The 24,990-nt window shown below is 44.0% G+C and overlaps 1 protein-coding gene and 1 pseudogene across 1 annotated transcript in view; one reads left to right on the forward strand and one right to left on the reverse strand.

The window, feature by feature from the left end:
- Nucleotides 1–4,338, reverse strand: part of ALPK2 (alpha kinase 2) — a 133,771-nt gene extending 129,433 nt beyond the window's left edge. The window contains exon 1 of the mRNA XM_025365192.1: nucleotides 4,230–4,338. Within this exon, the coding sequence (XP_025220977.1) occupies nucleotides 4,230–4,338 (109 nt within the window). The remainder of the gene's footprint in view (nucleotides 1–4,229) is intronic.
- Nucleotides 4,339–23,618: 19,280 nt separating this feature from the next.
- Nucleotides 23,619–24,524, forward strand: LOC112611326 (annotated as a pseudogene).
- Nucleotides 24,525–24,990: the final 466 nt, after the last annotated feature.

A 24,990-nucleotide genomic window follows, 5' to 3' on the forward strand; every position in this document is an offset into this window, starting at 1 on the left:
GAAAGAAAAATATCCTTATTAGTTTAGGTATTTTTAGGGAAAAAAAAAAAAACCCATAAAGCTATGAACAAGGATGGACAGTAAGCAACAGGGATGAGGATGATGGATTATGTTAGGTGAGGAATTGAAAAGGCTTCTTCTTGCTGATACAAATAAACACATTATTCAGTAGACACAATTGAGCATGTTATGTACCTAAGATGGTGCTGTGCTGATGGGTGGGATACAAAATGAAAAATGCTACCCCTAATCTCAACGTGCTATTAGGAAAAATTGTCCAATACTTGGAAATAAGGCAAATATATGAATAGTATCTTTTTTCAATGTCATATGAAGGCAAAGGCCCATCCAAGCGTGGTCTTCGGTCATATACTTTGTTTCACTCAGTGATAACTACTGATTTAAAGTGAAGTTATATGTTAATTTGTAGGTTTTTATCCAATAGAAATGCAAATAATTTCCATCTAGGAGAAAACATAACCCTGTAAGTTAGCGTTTATTGCTGTGTAGGTTATTAACCAATGCTACACCTAACCCAGCAGTTTTACCCCAACATTCCTTTATTAAATTGCCTATACATACCTAGCTCCTCAGACCTTAATAGTTTCCAGTTTCTTTTCTAATTAATAAGTTGAATAAAGTCTTTAAAATGTGTATTTCTTTTCTGCATGGGAATCACTTTACCTTTTTGAAAATTATACTTTAATAGTGCTGAAAGTTAGTGTGTTAGTTATGGTACAAAAGAGAGGAGAACAAAGTAGATTTGCAATTACCGCTTTCTTCCTGAGGATGAAGAGTTTGGAATGTAGGCTCTCAGACTGATGCTATGCATATGTTACTGATATCGTCAAAGAAATTGACCTACACTTTCTCCCTTAGAAGAGATTCATCCTTTCCTGGTGTTCAGTAATGGGAGATGATGTTAATGGGCTAATCCGGTAAAACCTCCAGGAATTTCATCTACCCCTTAGGATTTTTCCCTCGTGTTATAGAGCAGGAAGGTTTCCATTGTGTTCCAAAGAGCTTTCTCATTAGCCTTCATGTCACTGAAAATATGTGCAAATGTGCTATATATGCAGGAAGGAGAGCCTGGTATTTGGAAACAATATACCATTCTTAAACTGTCTTAGGAACATTCTTGTATTTTTGTCTTATTTATTGCATGATTTTTGGCAAGCAACTGCAGAGACCACTAAAATGAGAACCCCATGTTCTGGCCAGGCACGGTGGCTCATTCCTATAATCCCAGCACTTTGGGAGGCCGAGGCAGATGGGTGGATCACTCGAGTCTAGGTGTTTAAGACCAGTCTGGGCAACATGGCAAAACCTCATTTCTACAAAAAATACAAAAGTTATTTGGGTGTGGTGGTGTGCACCTGTAGTCTCAGCTACCCAGGAGGCTAAGACAGGGGGATGACCTGAGCCTGTGTGGTCGAGGCTGAAGGGAGCTGTAATCATGACTGTGCCACTGCACTCCAGCCTGGGAGACAGAGTGAGACACTGTCTCAAAAAAAAAAAAAAAAAGAAAGAAAAAGGAACTCCATAGAAAGAGGAAAGACAAAAGAAGTACAGAGGGAAGAAAAAGTCCATTAGAACTGCACCTGCACCGTGAGCAGGACCTGAAAATGCTGAGTCCTCCTCCCTCCCTCCCTCTCTGTGTCTCCCAGCTAGGCTGCCGCTGTGCTCATGCCATGAATGTGCTTTTTTTTTTGGCAACTGTGGATTTTTCCTCCTTGCCTTCTCCTTCAGGTAAATGCCTGAGTAGTGACCCTGGGGCTTGGAACAGATAGACCTGAATGCAAGGATAAGTCCTCCAGCAGCTGCATGGCTGAGCCTCTTATGGGCATTTGCCTATAAAAAGACACCAAAAAATGGGCTTCCCTGAAAAACCATCAAGGGGTTTCTGATCATAATTTATTTCTGCCTGTTCTTATCAGTCCTGTGTCCCCCTTTAACACTGTTTCATCACACTCCTTTATAGGAAGCAGTCAATTCCTCCTTTTCGTGGGTATGTGGCTGTTTTGAAGAAAACACATAAAATATTCATGAGGTGGGCCTGGGAACTCATTCTGATCTCTTGGATTCCAGTTTTTCATTCAGGCTGGTGAGGGCTGATTGATTTCCCCCAGTTTCCTAATGGCTGACTGTTTTTTTCCCCTGTGCAGTATAGATCTGAACAATCAGCCAGAAATGAGACTTGCATAGGGAAGTGGTATCTGGTATCTTGTGGGTGGTTCTCTTTTCTCCTGCCACTTGCTGGAAATCTTACCTGAAAGTCCTCCCCTTGTTTTTGGAACCTACTGTGGGTCACATATTGAGAGCCACCTCCTAAACATTTCAGAAGTATCTGGGCGAGGGGACCACAGCCAAGTTCAGGTTGTGTCCAAACACACGAAGGCTCTGCTCTGAAGACTCAAGGTCAGCTTGCACCATTCTGTCGGTCTGAATGACGATGGACCATCACAGAGACAGAAGCCTGGGCTTGGAGAGGCCAAGCACAGTTCTACATTGCAGCTCCAGGCTGAAATGGAGGTTTTATGACGACTTCTGCTAGCAAAAGGCAGCCGTTGCTGAGGCTCACCCCTCTCCTATCTGGACTTAGAAAAATAGGATAAGAGCTGGCAAGCATAGCGAAACCCCATCTCCACTAAAACTACAAAAATGAGCTGGGCATGGTGGTATGCATCTGGAATCCCAGCCACTCAGGAGGCTGAGGCACGAGAATCACTTGAACCTGGGAGACGGAGGTTGCAGTCAGCTGAGATTGTGCCACTGCACTCCAGCCTGGGCAACAGAGCAAGAGAGACTCTGTCTCAAAAACAAACAAACAAACAAACAAAAAAACGGGGAGAAGTGTTTTCTGTCTGCCCTCAAGAAACACCATTGGAACCTTCATGTTTTCAAGGGTAGAGACATAATCCAAAAAAGAAAAGAGAACCACCCATGAGGTACAAGATATCACTTCCCTACCCAATTGTTTTATGTTATGTTCTTTTAATGATAAATCCTTTGACCACTGGGAGTACCCAAACTTGATCAATTCTGAGTTCTTTATTCTCCAATTCAGGGGAAATCTCAGTTTTCTGCTTTTTCTCCACTGGTCACCCATTGCCTCCGTTTTAAGATTTTCACTTCTTAGCATCCCTGAAGAAGGTGTGCAGAGGAGAGACTAATTTAACCAGTTTTTAAGATATCAATTAGGGCCAGGCACAGTGGCTCACGCCTGTAATTCCAACACTTTGGGAGGCCAAGGCAGACAGATCATGAGGTCAAGAGATCGAGACCATCCTGGCCAACATGGTGAAACCCCATCTCTATTAAAAATATAAAAATTAGCCAGGCGAGCCGGGTGCAGTGGCTCACATCTGTAATCCCAGCACTTTGGGAGGCCGAGGTGGGCAGATCACCTGAGGTCAGGAGTTCGAGACCAGCCTGACCAACATGGTGAAACCCCATCTCTACTAAAATACAAAAATTAGCCGGGTGTAGTGGCAGGCACCTGTAATCTCAGCTCCTTGGGAAACTGAGGCAGGAGAATCACTTGAAACCAGGAGGCAGAGGTTGCAGTGAGCCGAGATCATGTCATCGCACTCCAACGTGGCAACAGAGCGAGACTCTGTCTCAAAAAAAAAACAATAAAAATTTAAAAAAAAATTAGCCAGGTGCGGTGGCGGGTGCCTGTAGTCCCAGCTACTCAGGACGCTGAGGCGGGAGAATTGCTTGAACCCAGGAGGCGGGGGTGGCAGTAAGCAAAGATCATGCCACTGCACTCCAGCCTGGGTGACAGAGACTCCATCTCCAAAAAAAAAAAAAAAAAAAAAAAAAAAAAAAAAAAATTAATAACAGAAGAGTTCCATCAATTTACTGAAAAGAAGTTATTCATGTCATTCCTCTGTGCCCCATGAATTTAAGCTATGGTTAAGGACACCCAAGAAAGAAAGAAAATTAAGAGTGGATTATCTGAAAAAAAAATAACCAGTGTGAGAGCTGCCTAACTCAGAACCACAAGGTGAAGTGAAGATCACTGAATTGTGTCCAGGAAGTCACTCAAAGAAATCTTTTAGAAACAAATCATAGAGGATGGAGTTGCTTCATTGATTGCACAGAAAAAAAAAAAACATTTCCAAGGTAATTTTCCCAAATGATGTTTTAGTAATGCCTTTGTGAGCCAAGAAACCTGGTATGCAGGGAGATTTTAGAGGATGATTAGCTAGTCTAGTGATGGTTACCAGATACTATGCAGCGAAGCACAGCGTCTGACTTCTCAGGAACCTTCTGGGAAAGCAATGTAGACAAAAAACACAGCGGGGGCCTCTGGGGCGCTTCGGAGTCTGTCATCCTTTCATGCCACATGAATCTGAAAAAAAAAAAAAAAATCCCCGACATCACCATTTGTTCCGGGATTTCTCTGGCCTTCTTAGGAATTCCAGAAACCACAGGGTGCCGTCCTGGCAGCTCATTGTATGCTGGCTGGTGGACAGACTGAAGGTCTGGGCAGCCTTTCCAGGCCGTGGTGCTGCTGGTAGGTGGGCTGGATCCTTCTGTGTTTCGGGGATGCCCTGTGCATTGCAGGACATTTAGCTGCATCCCTGGCCTCTACCCACCAGATGACAATAGCACCCCCACCCCTCCATGCGTGACAATCAAAAAGTCTGCAGACACTGCAGGGGGGTGGGGGGTGCCCTGATTGAGAACCATGAATCCTATTGTCCTAGGCAGATCCCGGGCCAGCCAGAGCTCCAACAGAGAGGGAAGCATCCCATGAGCCCATGGTTAGTGCCACCTCCTCTCATTCTCCTTCCTTTCTCTTCTTAAAGTCTTTTCATACTGTGCTCCAAAAAGTGTGTACGTCTCTTTGCCTCCAAAAAACAGGTTGGTTCTGTTGAAATGATGTCCAGGTAGGAGATATTTTGAAATCAGGATATGACTGCTCCTTCTGAGCACCAGGTGGGTGCCCCAGGGGAAGGCAGGCACTAAACACTTGCTTAGCCACCAGATATATTATTTCACTTAATCTCTTTGAAGCTACTTAAAGGATAGTTACTAATGTCTCCTACATTTTACAGATGCAGAACCTGAGACTCAGAGAGGTTCAACAACTTGCTCAAGATCACACAGCTCAAGTGGCAGCCGCCTTGTGGCTGTCCTTCAGGGCTGTGCAGGTTGACAGCCTGACAGTGTAAGACACCACTGCAGCTTTGCAGGGCACAGCTTGCACAGATAGGAGCCACCCCTGAGGGCGCAGGTGGGTCTGAATCCAGACAGCACTTTCCTTTCCACGCTACCGGCAGATATAAGCTGGCTCCACTTGACCAGACCTCTCCTTTGTAAATGCCCTTTGAAAGGGCATTTAGCTCTGTCTACACAGTAGCGTCCACTTCTTCACAATGATGGCTGTTCTCCCACACCACAGAGCTCAGAGAAAGAAAAGAACCACACTGCCGTGTGGTTAGCCTGAACAGGGAAGGGGCGGCTAGGGACTACAAATGCTGAACCCAGGGATGCTGAGTGCCCCAAAACAGACGCCTGAGCTAAGCTCTGGGTAGGAGAGGCCAAATTAAAGCAGCCATAGCTGTATTGCCAAAGGGGACACCCCTTTCCATATGAGTGTCGGTAGCAGCTTTTTACCCATTTAGAAATAGTTCCTCCCTATTTCTTCCCACTTTTCCAGATTGTCTCAGATACCCTGAAAGGCGAGTTGTCAGAGACAAGTTCCCTGAGGACAGTTCAAGGTCTCACCAACACCTAAAACCTCCTGATGAGCAGAAGTGAGTAGAGGGAGAAGGAGGGAGTGCAGGGCCAGTGATGTTTGAGGACCCTTGCTGCAGTAGCAGGATGAGCAACATAATTTGCAGGGCCCGGCTGAAGATGAAAATGAGGGATTCTTTGTGCAAACAGGATTAAGGATTTTAAGATGGTGACATCAGAGCATTAAACCAAAGACGGCACCCGGCCCGGCGTGGTGGCTCACGCCTGTAATCCCAGCACTTTGGGAGGCTAAGGCGGGCGGATCACAAGGTCAGGAGTTCAAGACCATCCTGGCCAACATGGTGAAACCCTGTCTCTACTAAAAATACAAAAATTAGCTGGGCATGGTGGCTCATTCCTGTAATCCCAGCAACTCCGGAGGCTGAGGCAGGAGAATTGCTTGAACCGGGACCTGGGAGGCGGAGGTTGCAGTGAGCCAAGATGGCGCCACTGAACGACACTGCCTGGGCGACAGAGCGAGACTCCACCTCAAAAGAAATAATAAAAAGACAGCACCCTTCTGGGCTCAGGGCCTTGTGTGAAGAACAGATCTTGGCCCATGAGGCCCCCCTTGCTTGGTGGATGCTGCCCTTGGAGCATTCTGCTCACAAATGCCTCTAGTGCTTTCTTTTGAGATCACTCCTGCTGCTTTAGAAGTTCCCACAGTATTTCCTTAATCTCAAGATGTTCTGTTTAGAAATATGGTGGGAACTGTATTTCCCAAAAAGTGTTCCCAAACTGCCCCTCCATAAAGCACCTACACTCTATAAATATCAGGGTTAAGTAAGTTAATGTAGGGGAATACACTGCCTTCCCTTCCTCAGGGAGAGTGTGTGCAGGAAGCAACTTCGTGCTTAAACCTGAAGTTCAATTAATTCACATGATGGGTAGAAAAAGCCGTAAAGGTGAAGAAGTGATACGGTAGCATCAAAAAGAGAGAAAACTGCTTGGGTGTGGGACAGAACACATGAGATGGGAGAGAGGTTTGTGAGACATACCTGCTGGGACAGGTATGGAAGACTCAGCAAGAGGGGCCGAACTGAAGATTTTTCAGAAACTATGCATTGTGGTTGTGAATTGGGTCCTTTTGACATTATTTAACAAATGACTTACATTTCCAGTTATTTTTGGTTGTAGAATTTCTTAAACTTAGCTGTGCAGAGGCTGGATGACACGGGGCTCCAGTTAATATGTGTGGTATTTCAGAGCATAGTAAACCCCTCTCAGCATAGCTGGCAAATTAGTTGCACAGCACAGGAAGAAAATTCATCTGCTAGATAGCAAATAGATACCTCCATTCCAGATTAGGTTACAAGTACATTTGGTGGTTGAGGAATTGATATCAACTGGTATTTTTTAAAACTCAGATTTAACACCAGCCCAAGGCTGGTCTTGAACTCCTGGGCTCAAGCCATCCCCCAACCTCAGCCTCCTGAGTAGCTGGGACTACAGGCTTGAGCCTCCATGCCCAGCTCTTTTACAGCTTTAATGAGATATAATTACCACATCATACACAATTTACTCATTTAAGGTGTACAATTCAATTGCTTTCACTATATTCAGAATTGTGCAACCATCACCACAATCCATTTTAGAACATTCTCATTACCCTAGAAAGAATTCCTACACCCCTTTTACTTCCTCATCTCCCCATTTCCACCCCCCACCCCCACGACACATACAGCCAGAGGCAATCACTAATCTACTTTCTGTCTCTATGTATTTGTCTGTTAAGGATTTTTTTTTTTTTTTTTTAGAGACAGGGTCTCACTACATTGCCCAGGCTAGTCTTGAATGCCTGGGCTCAAGCAATCCTCCCACTTGGCTTCCCAAAATGCTGGGATTATAGGCAGAAGACACAGAGCCCGGCCTATTCTGGATATTTTATATAAATAGAAGCTTTCACTTAACACAATGTTTTTGAGGTTTGACTATGTTGTCGCCTGTATCAGTACTTCATTCCTTTTTGTGGCAAATCAGCAATGCTTTTTAGAAGCAACTGTAGAGACAGAGGGATGACTACCCCACTCTTCACATTCCTAGGGAAGTTACTCAAACGGAGGGGGACAGTGGGGGACAGGGCAGCTCTCATAGCAGGAAAACACCCTCCTGAGCAGGAGGCCCCATAGAACTGTGAACACAATGCAGGCTTTGCCACCTGCCAGAAACAAATCTACATCCAGCTCTGCCAATTATAAGGCAAGGCATTGAGCCTACCTTCTCATCTGTAAAAGGAGGGAATGAAAATAGGCTGAGGATACGTATGTCAATTGCCTTGTGAAAATCTGTTACATAATTAGTTTTCATAATGGTAATCAGTGTAGTATAAGGAAAGAGTTCACTTGTTTCATCAGTTTCCTTTTCTGCTGTGGGTTACCACAGTAATTCTTTTTTAAAGTGGTACACCAACTAATATGTAAAAATGTCTCTGGGTGTAATTCTCACCCGTAATAGTAATTTATAGGACATGACCTTCCGTTCTCATTCCTGGAGATCACTGCTATGGAAGGAGAAGGAGGAAAGGATAAATCCAGCTGTCAAGAGCTGGGCTGACGTTGAGGAGCTTCTGTGTCATCTGTGACTCCTCCCCAGGTGACGACTTCCTGACAGTGTTGTCCCACATGTGAAAATACTGACAAACACACACTATTTGACTCACACAGTCAGTTTAGTGACCACATATCTCAGCCACAGAGCACTGACTGTACTCTGGAGAGGAAAAGGACAGTTAAGTCAGGCTGTGGCTCGTGTTTCGTGGCTTCTCTGAAGGTGAGAACCCTTGATGACAGATGTATCATTCTCTGCTAGAGATGAATAATCAATATTGAATTATTGGGATTAGTGGAGGAGTTTGTGGTAGGCTTCACAGATGACCTTGGAAAAACAGTGTGTTCATTGGAAAGAATGCTGCATTTGCCTCTTTTTTTGCTGTGTGGTTAAGGTGTTAGGATATATCTGTATATTTATTGGTTTCCATCCACAGTTCCTGGCTCCTAACTCCCATAGTCCTTGTTAAAATGTTGGGGCACTTCTGGCCTCGGGAAACAGAATCTCTCTCTCTCTTTCTGACCTTCTCTCCTCCTTTTACCTGTCCAAGGCAGGACTCTGATTGTGGTCAAAAGCCCTCATTCCAAAAGACCCTCATTCCTGCCCCGTACCCTAGGGGAAAGAAAGCCACACAGAGAAAAGAATGCCAAGAAAATCTGAACAGACAGGCTTGCTGGGTTCAGATCAGGTGCTTTTTGTCCAATCACATTTCTACATGGTTCTCAATCATGCCTATGTAGCGAAGCCTCCATAAAAGCCCAAAAGGACAGGGTTTGGGGAGCTTCCAGAGAAGTGAACACGTGGAGGCTGACAGGAGGTGAAGAACTCATCCACACGCTGGGAGGATGGCACATCCCAACTCCATGGGGACTGAAGCACCTGCAAATTGCCCTAGGATCTCTGCATCTGGCTGTTTACTTATATCCTTAAAATCACCTTTGCAATAAACCAGTAAATGTAAGTGTTTCCCTGAGTTCCATGAGCTACTCTAGCAAATTAACCCCAAGAGGTGCTCATGGGAACCCCAACTTGAAGCCAGTCAGTCAGAAGTTCTGGAAGCCTTGACTCGCAGCTGGTTGTCCGGGGGTTCGGGGGGTGGGTGAGGAGTAGCCTTGGGGACTGGACCCACAACCTGTGGGATCTGACACTATCTCCGGGTAGACAGTGTCGGAACTGAATCCAAGAACACGCCACCGGTGTCTGCAGCTTGGCGTATGGGGCAAATCCACCACGACTTTGGTCACAGAAGTCTTCCTCTTCCTCTGTGTTGATGATTGTCATTGTGGTGGTGGGAGAGCAGAGAAAAAAAGGTTCGAGAGAGATTTTCCCTAAACAGTGGATCGTGGCAAGTTTCTTTCTTTTTATTTGTATTTGAATTTATTTATTTATTTATTGAGAGTGAGTCTCACTATGTCATCCAGGCTAGAAAGCAATGGCACAATCTCAGCTCACTGCATCCTCTGCCTCCCGGATTCAAGCGATTCCTCCCTCAGCCTCCTGAGCAGCTGGGATTACAGGCATGAGCCACCACACCCGGCCCACATATCACATTTTAATAGCTACTCTAAAATGGGCAGGACCCTTGACAGGTAGCAGGGTAATGTCATGATGTGGGATGTGGACTCCTGCACCTGCTCCCTAGGCTCAAACCTCCGCTCTGCCACTCACTAACTGATCATCAGTCTGCCTCAGTCACTTCTTCTATAAAACTAACGTAATAGCAGCATCTATTCATTTGACCATTATGGAATTTGAGTCAGTCTATGTAATGCTGTTCTGAATAGTATATAAAGTAAGCACTATGTATGTGAGTGTTAGCTGCTGCCAGTGGCTTTGGATTTAACATTGGCAAGATTATAAAAATAATGTATTTATCTCAAATTGGTGGAGAACAAAGGCTATAGGAGCGTTATTTGAACATTTAAAACACTCAAGTGATGTCAAGTTTTATTTTGACTAATCTGCAACCCCCTTCCCACCACCAGTCTGCATCCCTCTTTCCCCACCCTCAATAGCCAGCAAGTCGCATGGCTGCTGTCACCAGAAAGCCTGCTGCCAGCAGAAAGGATCAGGGAAGAGGTCATAGCTCACAAGCAGACCACGGGTAACCAGCTCTTGTGGAGCTGGCGGGAAGGCCAGCAGTTAGGGCGCCTACTCAGTGGGGACAGGAGGGATTAGTTCTGATTACCCAGCCTAATCCAATGGCAATTGTCTTCCTGAATTTGCCATCTCGCAAATTAGGTGATTGCCATCACCTAATACCCAGAGCCGTGTTAGTTAGGGAAGCTTATTCAAAGATGATTTCTGTAAATTGCGTGGGGAGGACGGCAGACCATGTGGGGACAGACACTTAACACATTTTGGGTGCCTACTGTGTGTCAGACCCAAGGCTGGGCACTTCGTATTTCATCTTCACAGTGAACCTGTCTGGTGGATGTTCTTTGCTATTTCCCAGCTAATGACTCGGAAGCTTCAGTCACTTCTAAAGGTTGGTGTAAGAAGCATAACTTCTCACAGCCTACAAGTGGCAGAGCTGAAACATGAGTCCAGATTTGCTGGAGTGGAATATCGGTGAGGAAGGGAAAAGAACAAAAACGCTCATTCATTGCCGGTGGGAATGGAAAAGTGGTACAGACATTTTGGAAAACACTTTGGCAGTTTCTTAACCCATTTCCCATTTGCCCCAAGAATACTGTTGTCGCTAATCCTGATGTAACATCATATACATTTCCGTTACATCAGAATTAGAGATAAATTCTGTTTAGAAATAACTCCAAAAACAGTTTTTGTATTTTATTTTCACATTGAAAATCAGCCAAATTTGTTTTAGCCTCAAAGAGCCTGTTTATGTAAAATTGAGTGCTGGCAACAAGCTGCCCTTTTTTTTTTTCCTAAATGGGAAATGGGTTTCAAAGTTAAACATAAATTTACCAAATGACCCAGCAATTCCACTCTGAGTTATCTTCCCAAGAGAAATGAAAATGCATATTCACAGAAAGACTCGCACACAAATGTTCTTAGCAAGGTTATTCATAATAGCCAAAAATCGGAAACAACCTAAGTATCTATTGGAAATAACCTAACGCTCCAACTAGTGAATGGGTAGACAAAATGTGGTATAGCCATATAATGGAATACCACTGAGCAATAACAAAGAACAAACTATGGATACGGCGGGCTGTGGCTCACACCTGTTATCCCAGCACTTTGGGAGGCTGAGGCAGGCAGATCACCTGAGGTCGGGAGTTGGAGACCAGCCTGGCCAACATGGTGAAATCTGTCTCTACTAAAAAACACAAAAATTAGCTGGGCATGGTGTCAGGTGCATATAATCTCAGCTACTTGGGAGGCCAAGGCAAGATAATTTCTTGAACCCAGGAGGTGGAGGTTGCAGAGAGCCGAGATCGCACCATTGCATTCCAGCTTGGGTGACAGAGCGAAGCTCCTTCTCAAAACAAAAAAACAAAAAACACAAAATTATGGATACATGGTATGACATAGATAAACCTCAAACACATTCTCAGTATGCTTAGTGAAAGAAGCCATACACAAGAGACCATACAATAAATGGAATTAAGTGTCCAATAGAAACTATAAAGACAGAAAGTAGATCAGTGGTGGCTAGAGGTGAGGGCAGTAGGGAGAATGCTAATAATAAATGTGCCTGAAGGATCTTTTGGGGGTGATGACAATGTTCTAAAACCAATCTATGGTGATGATTGCCCAACCTAGTAGATTTGCTTTTAAAAACAAATCATTGCATTTAACAATTAGAAATGGTGAATTATATATGATATACAAAATACACCTTGTTAAAGTTAATTTTAAAAATAGAAGCAAGGAGACAAACATTTAATGAGCCCCTACTAAATTCACTGCGGCGTTACCTGTGACAGCAAAAGCTAAATGTCCATCGATAGGAATGTGGTTATTGTATACCTAAAGAATGGAATCTTTTTTTCTTGTTAACAACAATGTACATTTAAAAGAATGAGACAGGCCAGGCATGGTGGCTCCTGTGTGTAATCCCAGCACTTTGGGAGGCCAAGGTGGGTGGATCGCTTGAGCCCAGGAGTTTAAGATCCATCTGGGCAACATGGTGAAACCCCATCTCTACAAAAAGTGCAAAAATTAGCTGGTGTAGTGCATGTCTGTAGTCCCAGTTACTCAGGAGGCTGAGGCAGGAGAATGGCTTGAGCCTGGGAGGTTGAAGCTGTAATGAGCCGTGATTGCACCACTGCACTCCAGTATGGCCAACAGAGCAAGACTCTGTCTCAAAACAAACAAACAAAAAAAAGAGACACTGATAATGGAATTAAAAAATGCACTGATATGGAATAATCTCCAGGATACATTAAATGAAATAAACAATGTATAAGAGTGCAGGGAATGTGATCACTTTTTTTTTTTTTTTTTTTGAGACGGAGTCTCGCTCTGTTGCCCAGGCTGGAGTGCAGTGGCATGATCTTGGGTCACTGCAAGCTTCGCCTCCCAGGTTCACCCCATTCTCCTGCCTCAGCCTCCCAAGTAGCTGGGACTACAGGTGTCTGCCACAATGCCCGGCTTATTTTTTGTATTTTTAGTAGAGACAGGGCTTCCATGTTAGCCAGGATGGTCTCAATCTCCTGACCTCATGATCCACCCGCCTCGGCCTCCCAAAGTGCTGGGATTACAGGCATAAGCCAACTGTCCCCGGCCAATGTGTTCACTTTTTTTTTTTTTTTTTTAAAAAGAGGGAGTCTCGCTCTGTCGCCCAGGCTAGAGTGCAGTGGCATAAACTTGGCTCACTGCAAGCTCTGCCTCCCAGGTTCACACCATTCTCCTGCCTCAGCCTCCTGAGTAGCTGGGACTACAGGTGCCCGCCACTTCACCCGGCTAACTTTTTGTATATTTAGTAGAGATGGGGTTTCACTGTGTTAACCAGGATGGTCTCGATCTCCTGACCTCGTGATCCGCCTGCCTCGGCCTCCCAAAGTGCTGGGATTACAGGCATGAGCCACCACGCCCAGTCCATGTGATGACTTGTAAAGGCAAAGAAGAAGGAGGAGGAGGAGGAGAAAATAATCTAATATGCTTGTTTATACATATATTGACTAGAAATACACAAGAAAGCAGTAGCTTGGTTGCTCCTGGGAGGGGGCCTAAGTGTCGGGGGGAAAAAAGGCATGCCATTTGGAGGCAGTGATAGTCTTTGTATATCTTTCTGGATACCTTGACTTGATGTATCTTACCTAATAAACAAGTAAAAGCTAACTTTTCAATATTAATAGTGAGCCCCTCCATGTGCCCGGCAGTGTGTTGGGTGCACAATTCATCACACAGACGTGGTGAATACTGAGCTGGCAGAACCTCCCTCTGGATTTGTTTTGAATATATTTTAGGTGGATGAGTCTTTCCACTGAGTCTCCTCTCCCCTGCTGCTTAAAATGTGTGGCAGTTTCCAATCTTTATGAGAGGGCAAAAAAAGAAGGTTAAATAAAACCTGTGCGAGGCCGGGCATAGTGTCTCACTCCTGTAATCCCAGCATTTTGGGAAGCAGAGGCAGGCAGATTACCTGAGGTCAGGAGTTCGAGACCAGCCTGGCCAACATGGTGAAATCCCATCTCTACCAAAAATATAAAAATTAGCCGGGTGTAGTGGCACACACCTGTAATCCCAGCCACTAGGGAGGCTGAGGCAGGAGAATTGCTTGAGCCCGGGAGATGGAGCTTGCAGTGAGCTGAGATGGCGCCATTGTACTCCAGCTTGACCGACAGAGTGAGACTCTGTCTCAAAAAAATAAATAAGTAAATACAAAAATAAATAAAACCTGTGTGACAGTTTAGTACCTCCCCTGAATTTACAACTGAAAAACGCACCTGAAACACAGGTTAGGTGACATTTTCAAGGTCACACAGCTTGTTAGTGACAGAGTCCAGGTTTCTTGATTCTGATTTTCCATGTACTGCATTGAAAGGATACATTCTCTTGCCTATCTTGGGGTAAAGACAGGGAAGAGAGGAGACCTTATGGTGTTATAAACATACAAAGTGCGACGGTGCTGTCATCGGACCCACTTCCATGCGTTAACTGATTAAAATCACTTTGGCTTGAAGTTGAATGTCATGGGCCGACTGCTGTGTCCAGTCTAGGAATGTGTCATCAGTGTCAGCACAAACACTTCGTAGTAAAGAGAGCCCCTCTCTGGCTGATTTTTCTCTTATCCTCCGCATTTGCCCAGGCTCCTTATGTTCCTACCCTCATTCCCCTGTGACTCCTGAAAACTCCAAAGCCACTCGAACTAATCCCTCTTAGGAGAATGTCTACTTTTCAAAGTGGCCAAGAGGTGAAACGCTGTGGAATTTCTGGCATCAGACAATATAGGGAAGAACCTGGAAAACCTCAGGCTCTCTTCTGTCTCACTCCTCGCCCCCCGACAAAAATAGGACCAACCCTGAGTGTAGTTAACTGAGCCTGAGTGTAGTTAACTGAGCCAGAATTCATTATGCTGAACTAACCACCTGTCAGCAAGACCATTCAGAAAAAATCAGTGGTGTGAGGACAGGGAAGAGATTCTCAGGAGAGTGGCAGTCTGATCTCTGCCACCTTCTACCCTCATCCTTCAACCCAGCCAGTCAGAGTGTCTTAGGGGAACACTTTTCATATAATGCCTCCACTGGCCTTATTTCCAGAAGATTTTTTTAAAAAATAGAGATGGGGTCCCACTACGTTGCCCAGGCTGTTCTCAAAATCCTGGGCTCAAGCGATCCCCCACCCACCTCAGACTCCCAATACAGAAGATTTTTAATGGTTCTTTATCTAATCTTGTTCTAGTAAATAAAGTGTGCCTTAGAGATAAGGAACATCACATCCAATAAAAAGGGCCGTAAGGTGTAGTACTGTAGCCAACGGTTCATTCCATTTCTTTTTATTTCTTTTGAGATAGGGTCTCACTCTTTCACCCGGCTGGAGTGCAGTGGTACAATCTTGGCTCACTGCAACCCCTGCCTCCTGGGTTCAAGCAATCCTCCCACCTCAGCCTCCTGAGTAGCTGGGATTACAGGCATGCACCACCATGCCTGGCTAATTTTTGTATTTTTAGTAGAGACAGGGTTTTGCCATGTTAGCCAGGCTGGTCTCAAACTCCTGACCTCCAGTGATCCTCCTGTCTCGGTCTCCCAAAATTCTGGGATTACAGGTGGCTTGCGCCACCATGCCTGGCTGGTTCCTTCCATTGCTGAGGCAGGACTGTTCTGTGGAAGAACATTTTGACTTGTCTGGGCTGAACTTTAAAGCACGCCCATCCTAATTTTTTGGTTTAATTTTTCCTGGCTTACCTTTAGCAGTAATATCCTTAATCTTTAAAGTATAAATGCTCCCCATGGCTGTCTTTACAACTAAGGGAACAGGTGGTATGATTTTAGAGGCCTTTCTCCAAAATATCTAAAATCTCCTAAAGTGGCCATTCGCTTGTCCTCCTAACCAAGCCTCTCCCGTCACTCAGCAGCCTGGGGACTTGGCTGGCGAGACCTCAGCCTTCCTGCTTTGTTGGCTCTGATTGGTCTAAACTGTGGTGCACTTGCTCACTGACCTCGTCATTAACCAAAGTCAATCGCATGTGGCACTCTCCAAAAAGTAGTTCAGGGGAGACCCAGTCAGTGCAAAGCTTAGGTTGTTCACTCTGTCATCCACAGGAAAAGGAAAGCATGTGAACCTCAGCAGAGGCCAATAGCTATCTTGAGACTGTGCTAACGCTGATAAAACCAAAACAGAGATGAGCAGAGCTTTCAGAAATGCAGAGAAACAGCGGGGTCCTGACCAAACTCCTGGACTCTTCCATGGTGCGAGCAATAAATTCCTGTTACTGATTAAGGTAGTTTGAGTTGATTTCTTTCTTTTTTTCTGTTTTTCCTTTTCTTTTCTTTCTTTCTTCTGTTTTTTGTTTTGTTTTTTTTTTTTTTTTTTTGAGACAGAGTTTCACTCTTGTTGCCCAGGCTGGAGTGCAATGGCACGATTTTGGGTCACTGCAACCTCTGCCTCCTGGGTTCAAGCGATTCTCCTGCCTCAGCCCCTCAAGTAGCTAAGATTACAGGCCTGTACCAGCATGCCTAGCTAATTTTGTATTTTCAGTGGAGACAGGGGTTCACCATGTTTCACCAAGCTGGTCTCGAACTCCCGACCTCAAGTGATCCACCCACCTTGGCCTCCCAAAATGCTGGGATTACAGGCATGAGCCACCAAGCCCGGCCAAGTTGATTTCTTCGTTGCTTCAAGAAGGCACGCCCTCTCCTCCTTGGCCCGCACTGCCTGAAATTCCTACCGTTTGGTTCTCCATTCCAGATCTCTTTGTTGGACACCAAGTTACAACTAAGTTACCAACAGAAGGAATGGACTGAAGATTAAATGGCTTGATCAAAACCATCCAACTCTTGACAACTCTTTCATCATCAAGAAGGCAGGGGAGGAGAAGTGTGAAAAGCGTAGCCCAACCACACTAATTTCTGATTTTCATATTCATCCTTTCTCTTTCTGCCCTCCATGTTTTTATTTCGCTTTTTCTGGATTTCCTTTACATGGAAGGACCACCAGCCTGTTCAAACACCCCGCCAGGTTTTCAAACCCCTAGCTCAAATGCTGGTTTCTCTTTGAAGGCTTCCCTGATATCCTCAGCTGGAAAAAAAGAAAAAGCCCCTAAAAACTAGAGACCATTAGCCTCAGGGTATTGTCCCTCACTCAGTGTCACCCCCAGCAGCTAGACTGTAAACTGCTTGCCTGCAGGGCACCTGATGGGTTCACCTTTTATGTTTGCAACACTAGCACATTGTATCTGTGTCTCTGGTATCCCCTGAGAAGTAAGGAAAGTTTGGTGGTTGAAAAGAATAAACACAAATAGGTTTTCTTCAGGAACTGCAGGCCGAAGAAATGGCTATAGCAGTGGTTCTCAGAGTGGCCCCTGGGCCACGCCATCAGCATTACCTGGGAACAAGGAAGAAATGCAAATTTTTGGAAACTTCAGAATCAGAAGCTCTGGGGGTGGAGCCCAGCAACCTTTATTTTAACAAGCTCTTTAGATTCTGTTGCACTTGGAAGTTTAAGAACCACTGGGCTCAGAGGAAGGTCTTAAACTAGGGGTTGAGGAGCAAATGAGCCTGTTTGTCTAAGAGCAGGGGCCTGGTTGTCTAAGAGCAGGGCTGAAGATCAAGTGAAAACCCAGGTGAGTTGTGCAGCCCAGACATGAGGATAGCAGTTCTATCCTAACACAGATCTAACACAGATAGCAGTTCTCCAGGCTGGCCCTCCAGAGGGAGGGTGCAGTGTATCCAGACCTGAACTCTCGGAACTGAGCTTCTCTCTTCAACTTGCTCCCTGTCTCTTTGAGCTGATGTCTGAAGTCTCCTGATCAGTTTTGTCTGTTTGGGCCATGCCAAGTTGGTATGCATAGGCGGAGATCCCAATAAGGGCTCGAAACATGTTTAAATGTTTTATTTAATGTAGGTCAAATGTTTATTCTTTCGTTTTCGCCAAGCCCAAGATGACGTGATTACATTCTCCCAAGTTGCTTTACATGTTTGCATTTTCAGTTTTTCTTTTTGGCAGCATCCAACCCAGAGTAACATATCCTGGGTTCCTTGTGAACCTGTCTGTAACCGAAGCGAAGAATGTATCAAGGTACTGCGATGTGCCCGGGGAAAATCTGTGGGGTATCTCAGTGAAAACAAGGGGCAATGAGAAAGATGTCTGATAAAGTTCTCGGGAGCCAGCCCACAAGCCGGCTTGTGAATCTCAACTGCTCCCTCCCGTCCCTGACTGGCCTTTCTCCCTATTCATTGTGTACTTTTATCACTGACCCCGCCCAATTCTAGCCCACAGTGCGATCCCTACCCTGGAAACTACACTTCTTCTGAGCTGGCCCAGAGCTACTGCCCCTGCTCAGCTCCACCAATGCCTGGCCCAGTTCAGAGACTTTTCACCTCCACTCCCGCCCCCACCTCTCTCAATGCAAGACTCAACTATAATCTTTGAGGGAAGGCTGGCCGTCTACCTTCATTTTCATAGTTTTCTTTTTTTTTTTTTTTTTTTTTTTTTTTTTGAGACGGAGTCTCGCTCTGTCGCCCAGGCTGGAGTGCAGTGGCCGGATCTCAGCTCACTGCAAGCTCCGCCTCCTGGGTTCACGCCATTCTCCTGCCTCAGCCTCCCAAGTAGCTGGGACTACAGGCGCCCACCACCTCGCCCGGCTAATTTTTTGTATTTTTTAGTAGAGACGGGGTTTCACCATGTTAACCAGCATGGTCTCGATCTCCTGACCTCGTGATCCGCCCATCTCGGCCTCCCAAAGTGCTGGGATTACAGGCTTGAGCCACCGCGCCCGGCCCATTTTCATAGTTTTCATCATGATCACAGGCCTTTCATTACTATGGATTCCCAAACACTCATATTGAAATATGGTACTGGTGTGTATTAAAAAGCATTCCCACAGGATGTTGATAAATCTCTACTTCTGCTTTTAGATAATAAGCATCAATTATCTATCAACTATTTTCAGTAAAAAATTTTTTTTTCTTATTTATCATAGATACATTCTAAAATATAATCTTTTTTTCTTATTTTGTTTTCAAAGACGTTGTTTCCAAGTATAGAATTTTTCTCAAGGAATCTAATCGTTATGTTTATTTAATTATTGCAGTGATGCTTATAATGTACAGTTTCTATTACTTTATATAGTTCATTTTATGGTAGTATTCTAAAGTTTCAGCAAAAAAAAGAGAAGCTTTTAATTAAGGTGAAAAACAAACTTTTGTTGAGAAACTATGATTCGACAGATACTTTAGGTACATTTATTCATCTAATCCCCCATCAATTCTGTTAAAGTGAATACTGTTATGATTTTACAGATGAGTAAACTGGGGTTCAAACAGGTTGAAAAGTTATGCTAAAGTTGGGAGTCAATTCCAAATCTGACTCCAAAACCTTTCTTAGGACCTCCCCTGCTTCTCCCACCTCCATCCAGAGTAAGACACTAACTCAACTGCATCCCCATCACAGGGGCTGATACCTACATGCGAGTGTTCAGGAGGCTGTTAAAAACTCATGAAATTGGAGGAGAAAAAAATGACAACAGGAATTCTGCCCTACCTAAAAACTTCCCCAAATTGTGATTAAATGTTTGGTAAAAACATCAAAAAGACAATGTAGGCTGGGTGTGGTGGCTCACGCTCGTAATCCCAACACTTTGGGAGGCCGAGGCAGGTGGATCACCTGAGGTCAGGGGTTCAAGACCAGCCTGGCCAACATGGTGAAACCCCGTCTCAACCAAACATACAAAAAAATTAGCTGGGCGTGGTGGTGGGTACCTGTAATCCCACCTACTTCGGGAGGCTGAGGCAGGAGAATCACTTGAACCCAGGAGGCGGAGGTTGCAGTGAGCCAAGACCGAGCCATTGTACTCCAGCCTGCGCAACAAGAGCAAAACTCTGTCTAAAAACACAAAACAAGCAAAAAAATAAAAACAACAACAACAAAGGACAATGTAATTTAGGAGCGAAAGTACATTTAGTTTGTTTTAAGTCCGATTTCCAAGATCTGAACGTGGTTATTGGCCATCCATGCTTTCTAATACAGGATTTGTGAAGTTGTTGATTCAGAAGGTAACCCACAACATCCTTGGTTTCAGTACAGAAGCCACACAGCAAAAACTCCTTCAATTTGTTCTTAGTTGAACATATCACATATCTCTGGAATTACCATTCCTGGTTAATTAATCTTTAGAAATAAAGGCTACCTTTACATAAGGAAAAGGTTGTGGAAAGAAAATAATTGGAGCAGAAGCAGCTCTAAATGCTGTTCTTGCTTTTATCTATTTTTAAATGATTGCCAAATGTCTGTAACTGACACCCTTAATCAGGGCTTTTAAGGTTTAGATGTGTTCATTAAACTGTAATGTGACAGTGGTGGCATTTAATTGATGGATTTTTTTTGGCTGACTTTTTGCCTTAAATTTTTTTAAAAATCTTTTTTTTTTTTTTTTACAACAAATGCTTACGTCAGCCATTTTGAAATGCCTGATAGCTTTTCAGCAAATTGCATTACCTGTTGTCAGACAATATACTTCTGTGTCTACCCAGATAGGAGAGATTTTCAATCATTCAGTAATTCACAGTAAAAGGAATAACTCTTAACTAAAATACTCAAATATTTCAGACAAAAGTCTCCGGGGCCTGAGTTATCTGGATAATTAGCTTAACTTTTTATGTTACTTTGCAAAGCTTTACATCTCACTGCTTCGAGTCATCCTGTATATTTTTTCTAACTGCTAAGATAGACATGATGTGAAAGAAACTATTTTCATTCATTATTGTCAAGCCAAAATAAGCACATGTTTAAAAATAGCAATAATTTTCAAAAAGTGCCAAAATGGACTTAAATTACAAGACCATGAGAATTTGCCCACTTTAAAACCTTATATACCCAAATATCCCATATAGCCCCTATTTGTTTCATCATTCTATTTCATAAGGAAACAATCTGCTTCATTCTTTGTTGCAGAAAATGTTAACAACTATATATTGAAAGTACAACCATTCCTTATGTAAAAACCAAAGTCTACATACTTACTTTTCAATACTCTTTGTCCAAGAAATGTTATAGGAGGGCTGGCTCGGCTGTGGCTTCCCCAGGCTGTGTGTGAGGCATTGACTGGGTGTCCCTGTTCCCGGGACAGGGATTCGAAGGAGTTTACAGGGTTCAGGGTCTTTTCCACGATCAGGTCAAAGCACAGATGGGTCTGCTTCCAGAAAGTTCATATCTTCCTAAGAGGGGAAATTCCATGCCCAGGGAAGTTCTAGAAGAAGAGCATTTTTCCCCCGCCCTTCAATGAACTAGGTCATAGCTGAAGCGGGAGAATATATTTTAGCATCCCTGTGATGAAACTTGAGGGCTGTTTCTGCAGTAGGTGCAACACTTGTTGACACGCCGGGGAGGCCCTGGCAAAGGGGCCTGGTGAAATGCAGCCCCAGGGAGCTGATGAAACCCAGATGAGCTGTCACTGGCTGCTGCTCAGGAGACCGAGCAGCTCTCTACAAAGCCCATGCTGGACCCTGGGCTTAGTTGCTCACCCCTTAGGAAAGGAAAAACTTGCTGCCTGATAAAGAGATTAAGGCCAGAGTAACACAACCAGTTCTCGTACCAAGGTTATCAGGCATTTGAAGTACACATAGGAAACCCATGGAGGGGGTGGCGGAGAGGTAAAAATACAAGTTATATGTTGTTCATTTAGAACAGGTATCGTAGCCGTCCTCTGAAGTTCTCTGAGAAAGGCAGAAGCCACAGAAGGAAGGCAGGATCCACCCTCCTCACCCTCCTTACCCTCTTTGTCTGTCTGTCTGTCTCTCTCTCACACACACACATACACACACACCTTCCTATTTTGACTATAATAGAAAGAAAAGAATGGACAAAGATCAGAAGAAATTCACAGAAGAAATACCACAGGTTCTGTTCCTTCAGATTGCCTGGAATGGTTCTTATTGGGAAAGTAGATTTTGTAATATGGGCATTTCTTTTATTGAATTTTATCCAAGTCTAAAAACATAGAGAATCCTTTAGCATCATTCTGTAACTACTTAGCCTCTCCCCAAAAATATTTTAATGTATGACACCTGGAAATTGACAGCTTAGACAGAAATCTCTTTCGAGACTCACGGAGACGGCTCAAATTAGCAGCTCCAGGGGTGACTTTGAAAGGGACATAGCTGTAAATACTCACTCTGTGTTGAGCACTGCAATCCTCAAAAGCAAATTGTTTTACACAGCACAGCATGTACATCACTACCCCTTGATGGAATGCAACTTTTCACAAGATGAAAAATCATCTGAAATGATGAAATATTAAGAAGCATAGGGGTGATGTGTTCTGTTTTTCAGTTTTATCTTCATATGAGAAAAAAAATATGAAAGCTGAGACACTGTAAAATGATGACTATCTCCTGGGGAACACACCGATGAAATGCCACAGAACACAGAAATGACCAGCTCTTTGCAAATGGTTGGCCTTGTGGAAAGCTGAGGTCTTCACAATGTAAGGTCTGTTCCAGATAAGAAAAAGGAGATAACTTCAGGTTGGGAATGAAGGGAGGAGGAAGGTGTGAAGATAAAGAATAAACAAATGCTATGGCATGCCACAGAGAGGATAAAGTCAAAAGTGAAGGAATGTCCCAAAGCAATAGATAAATGTGATATGGTTGTGAAAGAAGTGTTGCCTGGGAGTTCTTAAATGGACAAGTTAAAATTCACTATGAGGCCGGGCACGGTGGCTCAAGCCTGTAATCCCAGCACTTTGGGAGGCCGAGACGGGTGGATCACGAGGTCAGGAGATCGAGACCATCCTGGCTAACACGGTGAAACCCCGTCTCTACTAAAAAATACAAAAAACTAGCCGGGCGCGGTGGCGGGCGCCTGTAGTCCCAGCTACTCGGGAGGCTGAGGCAGGAGAATGGCGTGAACCCAGGAGGCGGAGCTTGCAGTGAGCTGAGATCCGGCCACTGCACTCCAGCCTGGGCGGCACAGCGAGACTCCAGCTCCAAAAAAAAAAAAAAAAAAAAAAAAAAAAATTCACTATGAAACTTAATTTTGTTTCTCTGAAATAACTTGAAAAACCAATTCCCTCAACTCCTAGCATTCATCTCCTAGCAAAATAAATGTAAAGAGCAGAAGGTTTATATATGTGTATATATAGATACACACACACATACATGCATGAATACACACATACATGCATCTATATACACACGTACATACATACATATAATGGATTTAACTGTATTTGTTTTATTCATCTCATGAATTTGCAGCCACAGAATGTATGTTTCAATCTTAGGTCTGGGGGAGGAGGCATGAAAGAAAATCAGAAACAGAAATCTTGGAATTAAACTCAAAGTAGGCCTGTAATCCCTGCACTTTGGGAGGCTGAGGGAGGTGGATCACTTGAGGTCAGGAGTTCAAGATCAGCCTGGCCAACATGGTGAAACCCCCGTCTCTACTAAAAATATAAAAATTAACTGGGTGTCGTGGCTCACGCCTGTAATCCCACCTACTCAGGAGGCTGAGGCAGGAGAATTACGTGAACCCAAGAGGTGGAGATTGCAGTGAGCCAATATTGCACCACTGTACTCCAGCCTGAGGGACAGAGCAAAACTCCGTCTTAAAAAAAAAAAAAAAAAAAAAAAAACTTCAAATTAGTCCAGGACATTAGTTCTGAATTTTCTGTGAATATCGAAGGAAGGATGGAAGAAGTAAGACATTGAAGAGAAAAAGAAAGGCATATATCCGCTAATAGCATCAAAAAATACATGACTCTCTTTGTCACATCTACTGTGAGACTGAAGACCATTCTTAGCAATCAGACTGTTGACATTCCCGAAGATGTCAACATCACTCTGAAGGGACATAGTTATTGTGAAGGGCCCCAGAGGATCCCTGTGGAGGGACTTCAGTTACATCAGTGAAGAACTCAGTCTCCTTAGAAAGGAAAAGAAGAGGCTCCAGGTGGACAAAGTGTGGGGAAATAGAAAGGACCTGGCTACTGTTGGCACTATTTGTAGTCATAAACAGAACACGATCCAGGGTGCTCCACAGGGCTTCTGTAGTAAGATGAGGGCTGTGCATGCTCACTTCCCCATCAACATTGTTAGCCAGGAGTCTTTTGTTGAAATCTGAAATTTCTTGGGTGGAAAATAAATCTGCAGGGTTTGGATGAGGCCAGGTGTTGCTCATTCAGTATCTCAAGCCCAGAAAGATGAGTTAGTTATTGAAGGAAATGATAGTGAACTTGTTTCAAATTCAGTTGCTTTGATTCAGCAAGCCACAACAGTTAAAAACGAGGATATTGGCAAAGAGCAGGGGCTCATGCCTGTAATTCCAGCACTTTGGGAGGCTGAGGAGGGTGGATCCTTTGAGCACAAGAGTTTGAGACCAACCTGGGCAACATGGTTGAAACCCTATCTACAAAAAAAAACACAAAAATTAGCCAGGTGTGGTGGCGTGTGCCTGTAGCCCCAGCTACTTGAGAGGTTGAGGTGGAAGGATGGCTTGAACCCAGGAGGTTGAGGCTGCAGTTAGCCATGGTCATGCTACTGCACTCCAGCCTGGGTGAAAGAGTGAGATCTTACCTCAAAAAAAAAAAAAAAAAAATCAGAAAATGTTTGGATGGTGTCTATATCTCTGAACAAGGAGCAGTTCAGCAGCCTGGTAAATAAGATCTAAGAGCTGTCTAACTGCATAGACAAGATGCCAGATGATTCCCCAGAACTATGTGTGATATTTAACAATTCAATAAAATACCTCAATTGAAAAAAAAATGTAAGTTTGAGATTAAAAGTAAAGACATAAAAATGTTTAGCATTATGCCAAGTAAAGTAGTGTAGAGTATAAGAAATTACGTTTAATCTCTATTTTTCTGAAACTATAGGGAGAATTTTCTTAAAACTTAATTTTTGGGAAGATTTTTCCTTCTAAGGAATGGAGTTGGAAATGTATTTTTGTATCAGATGTTTATTAAGTCTCTCTCTCTGAAAGGCCTTTTTCAGCTTTCCCAAGTTCCAACTGTTATTTTCTTGGTTTCTTGAATGAATGAGCGCCACTTGGTTCGCTGACCACCCTAGGTTCACTGACCACCCTAGGTCTGCTGGAGACTGGGATTGAATCAGTTCCCAACTAATCTGA

This window comes from Theropithecus gelada, chromosome 18 (genome assembly GCF_003255815.1).
Source record: "Theropithecus gelada isolate Dixy chromosome 18, Tgel_1.0, whole genome shotgun sequence".
In the NCBI taxonomy this organism is placed as follows: domain Eukaryota; kingdom Metazoa; phylum Chordata; class Mammalia; order Primates; family Cercopithecidae; genus Theropithecus; species Theropithecus gelada.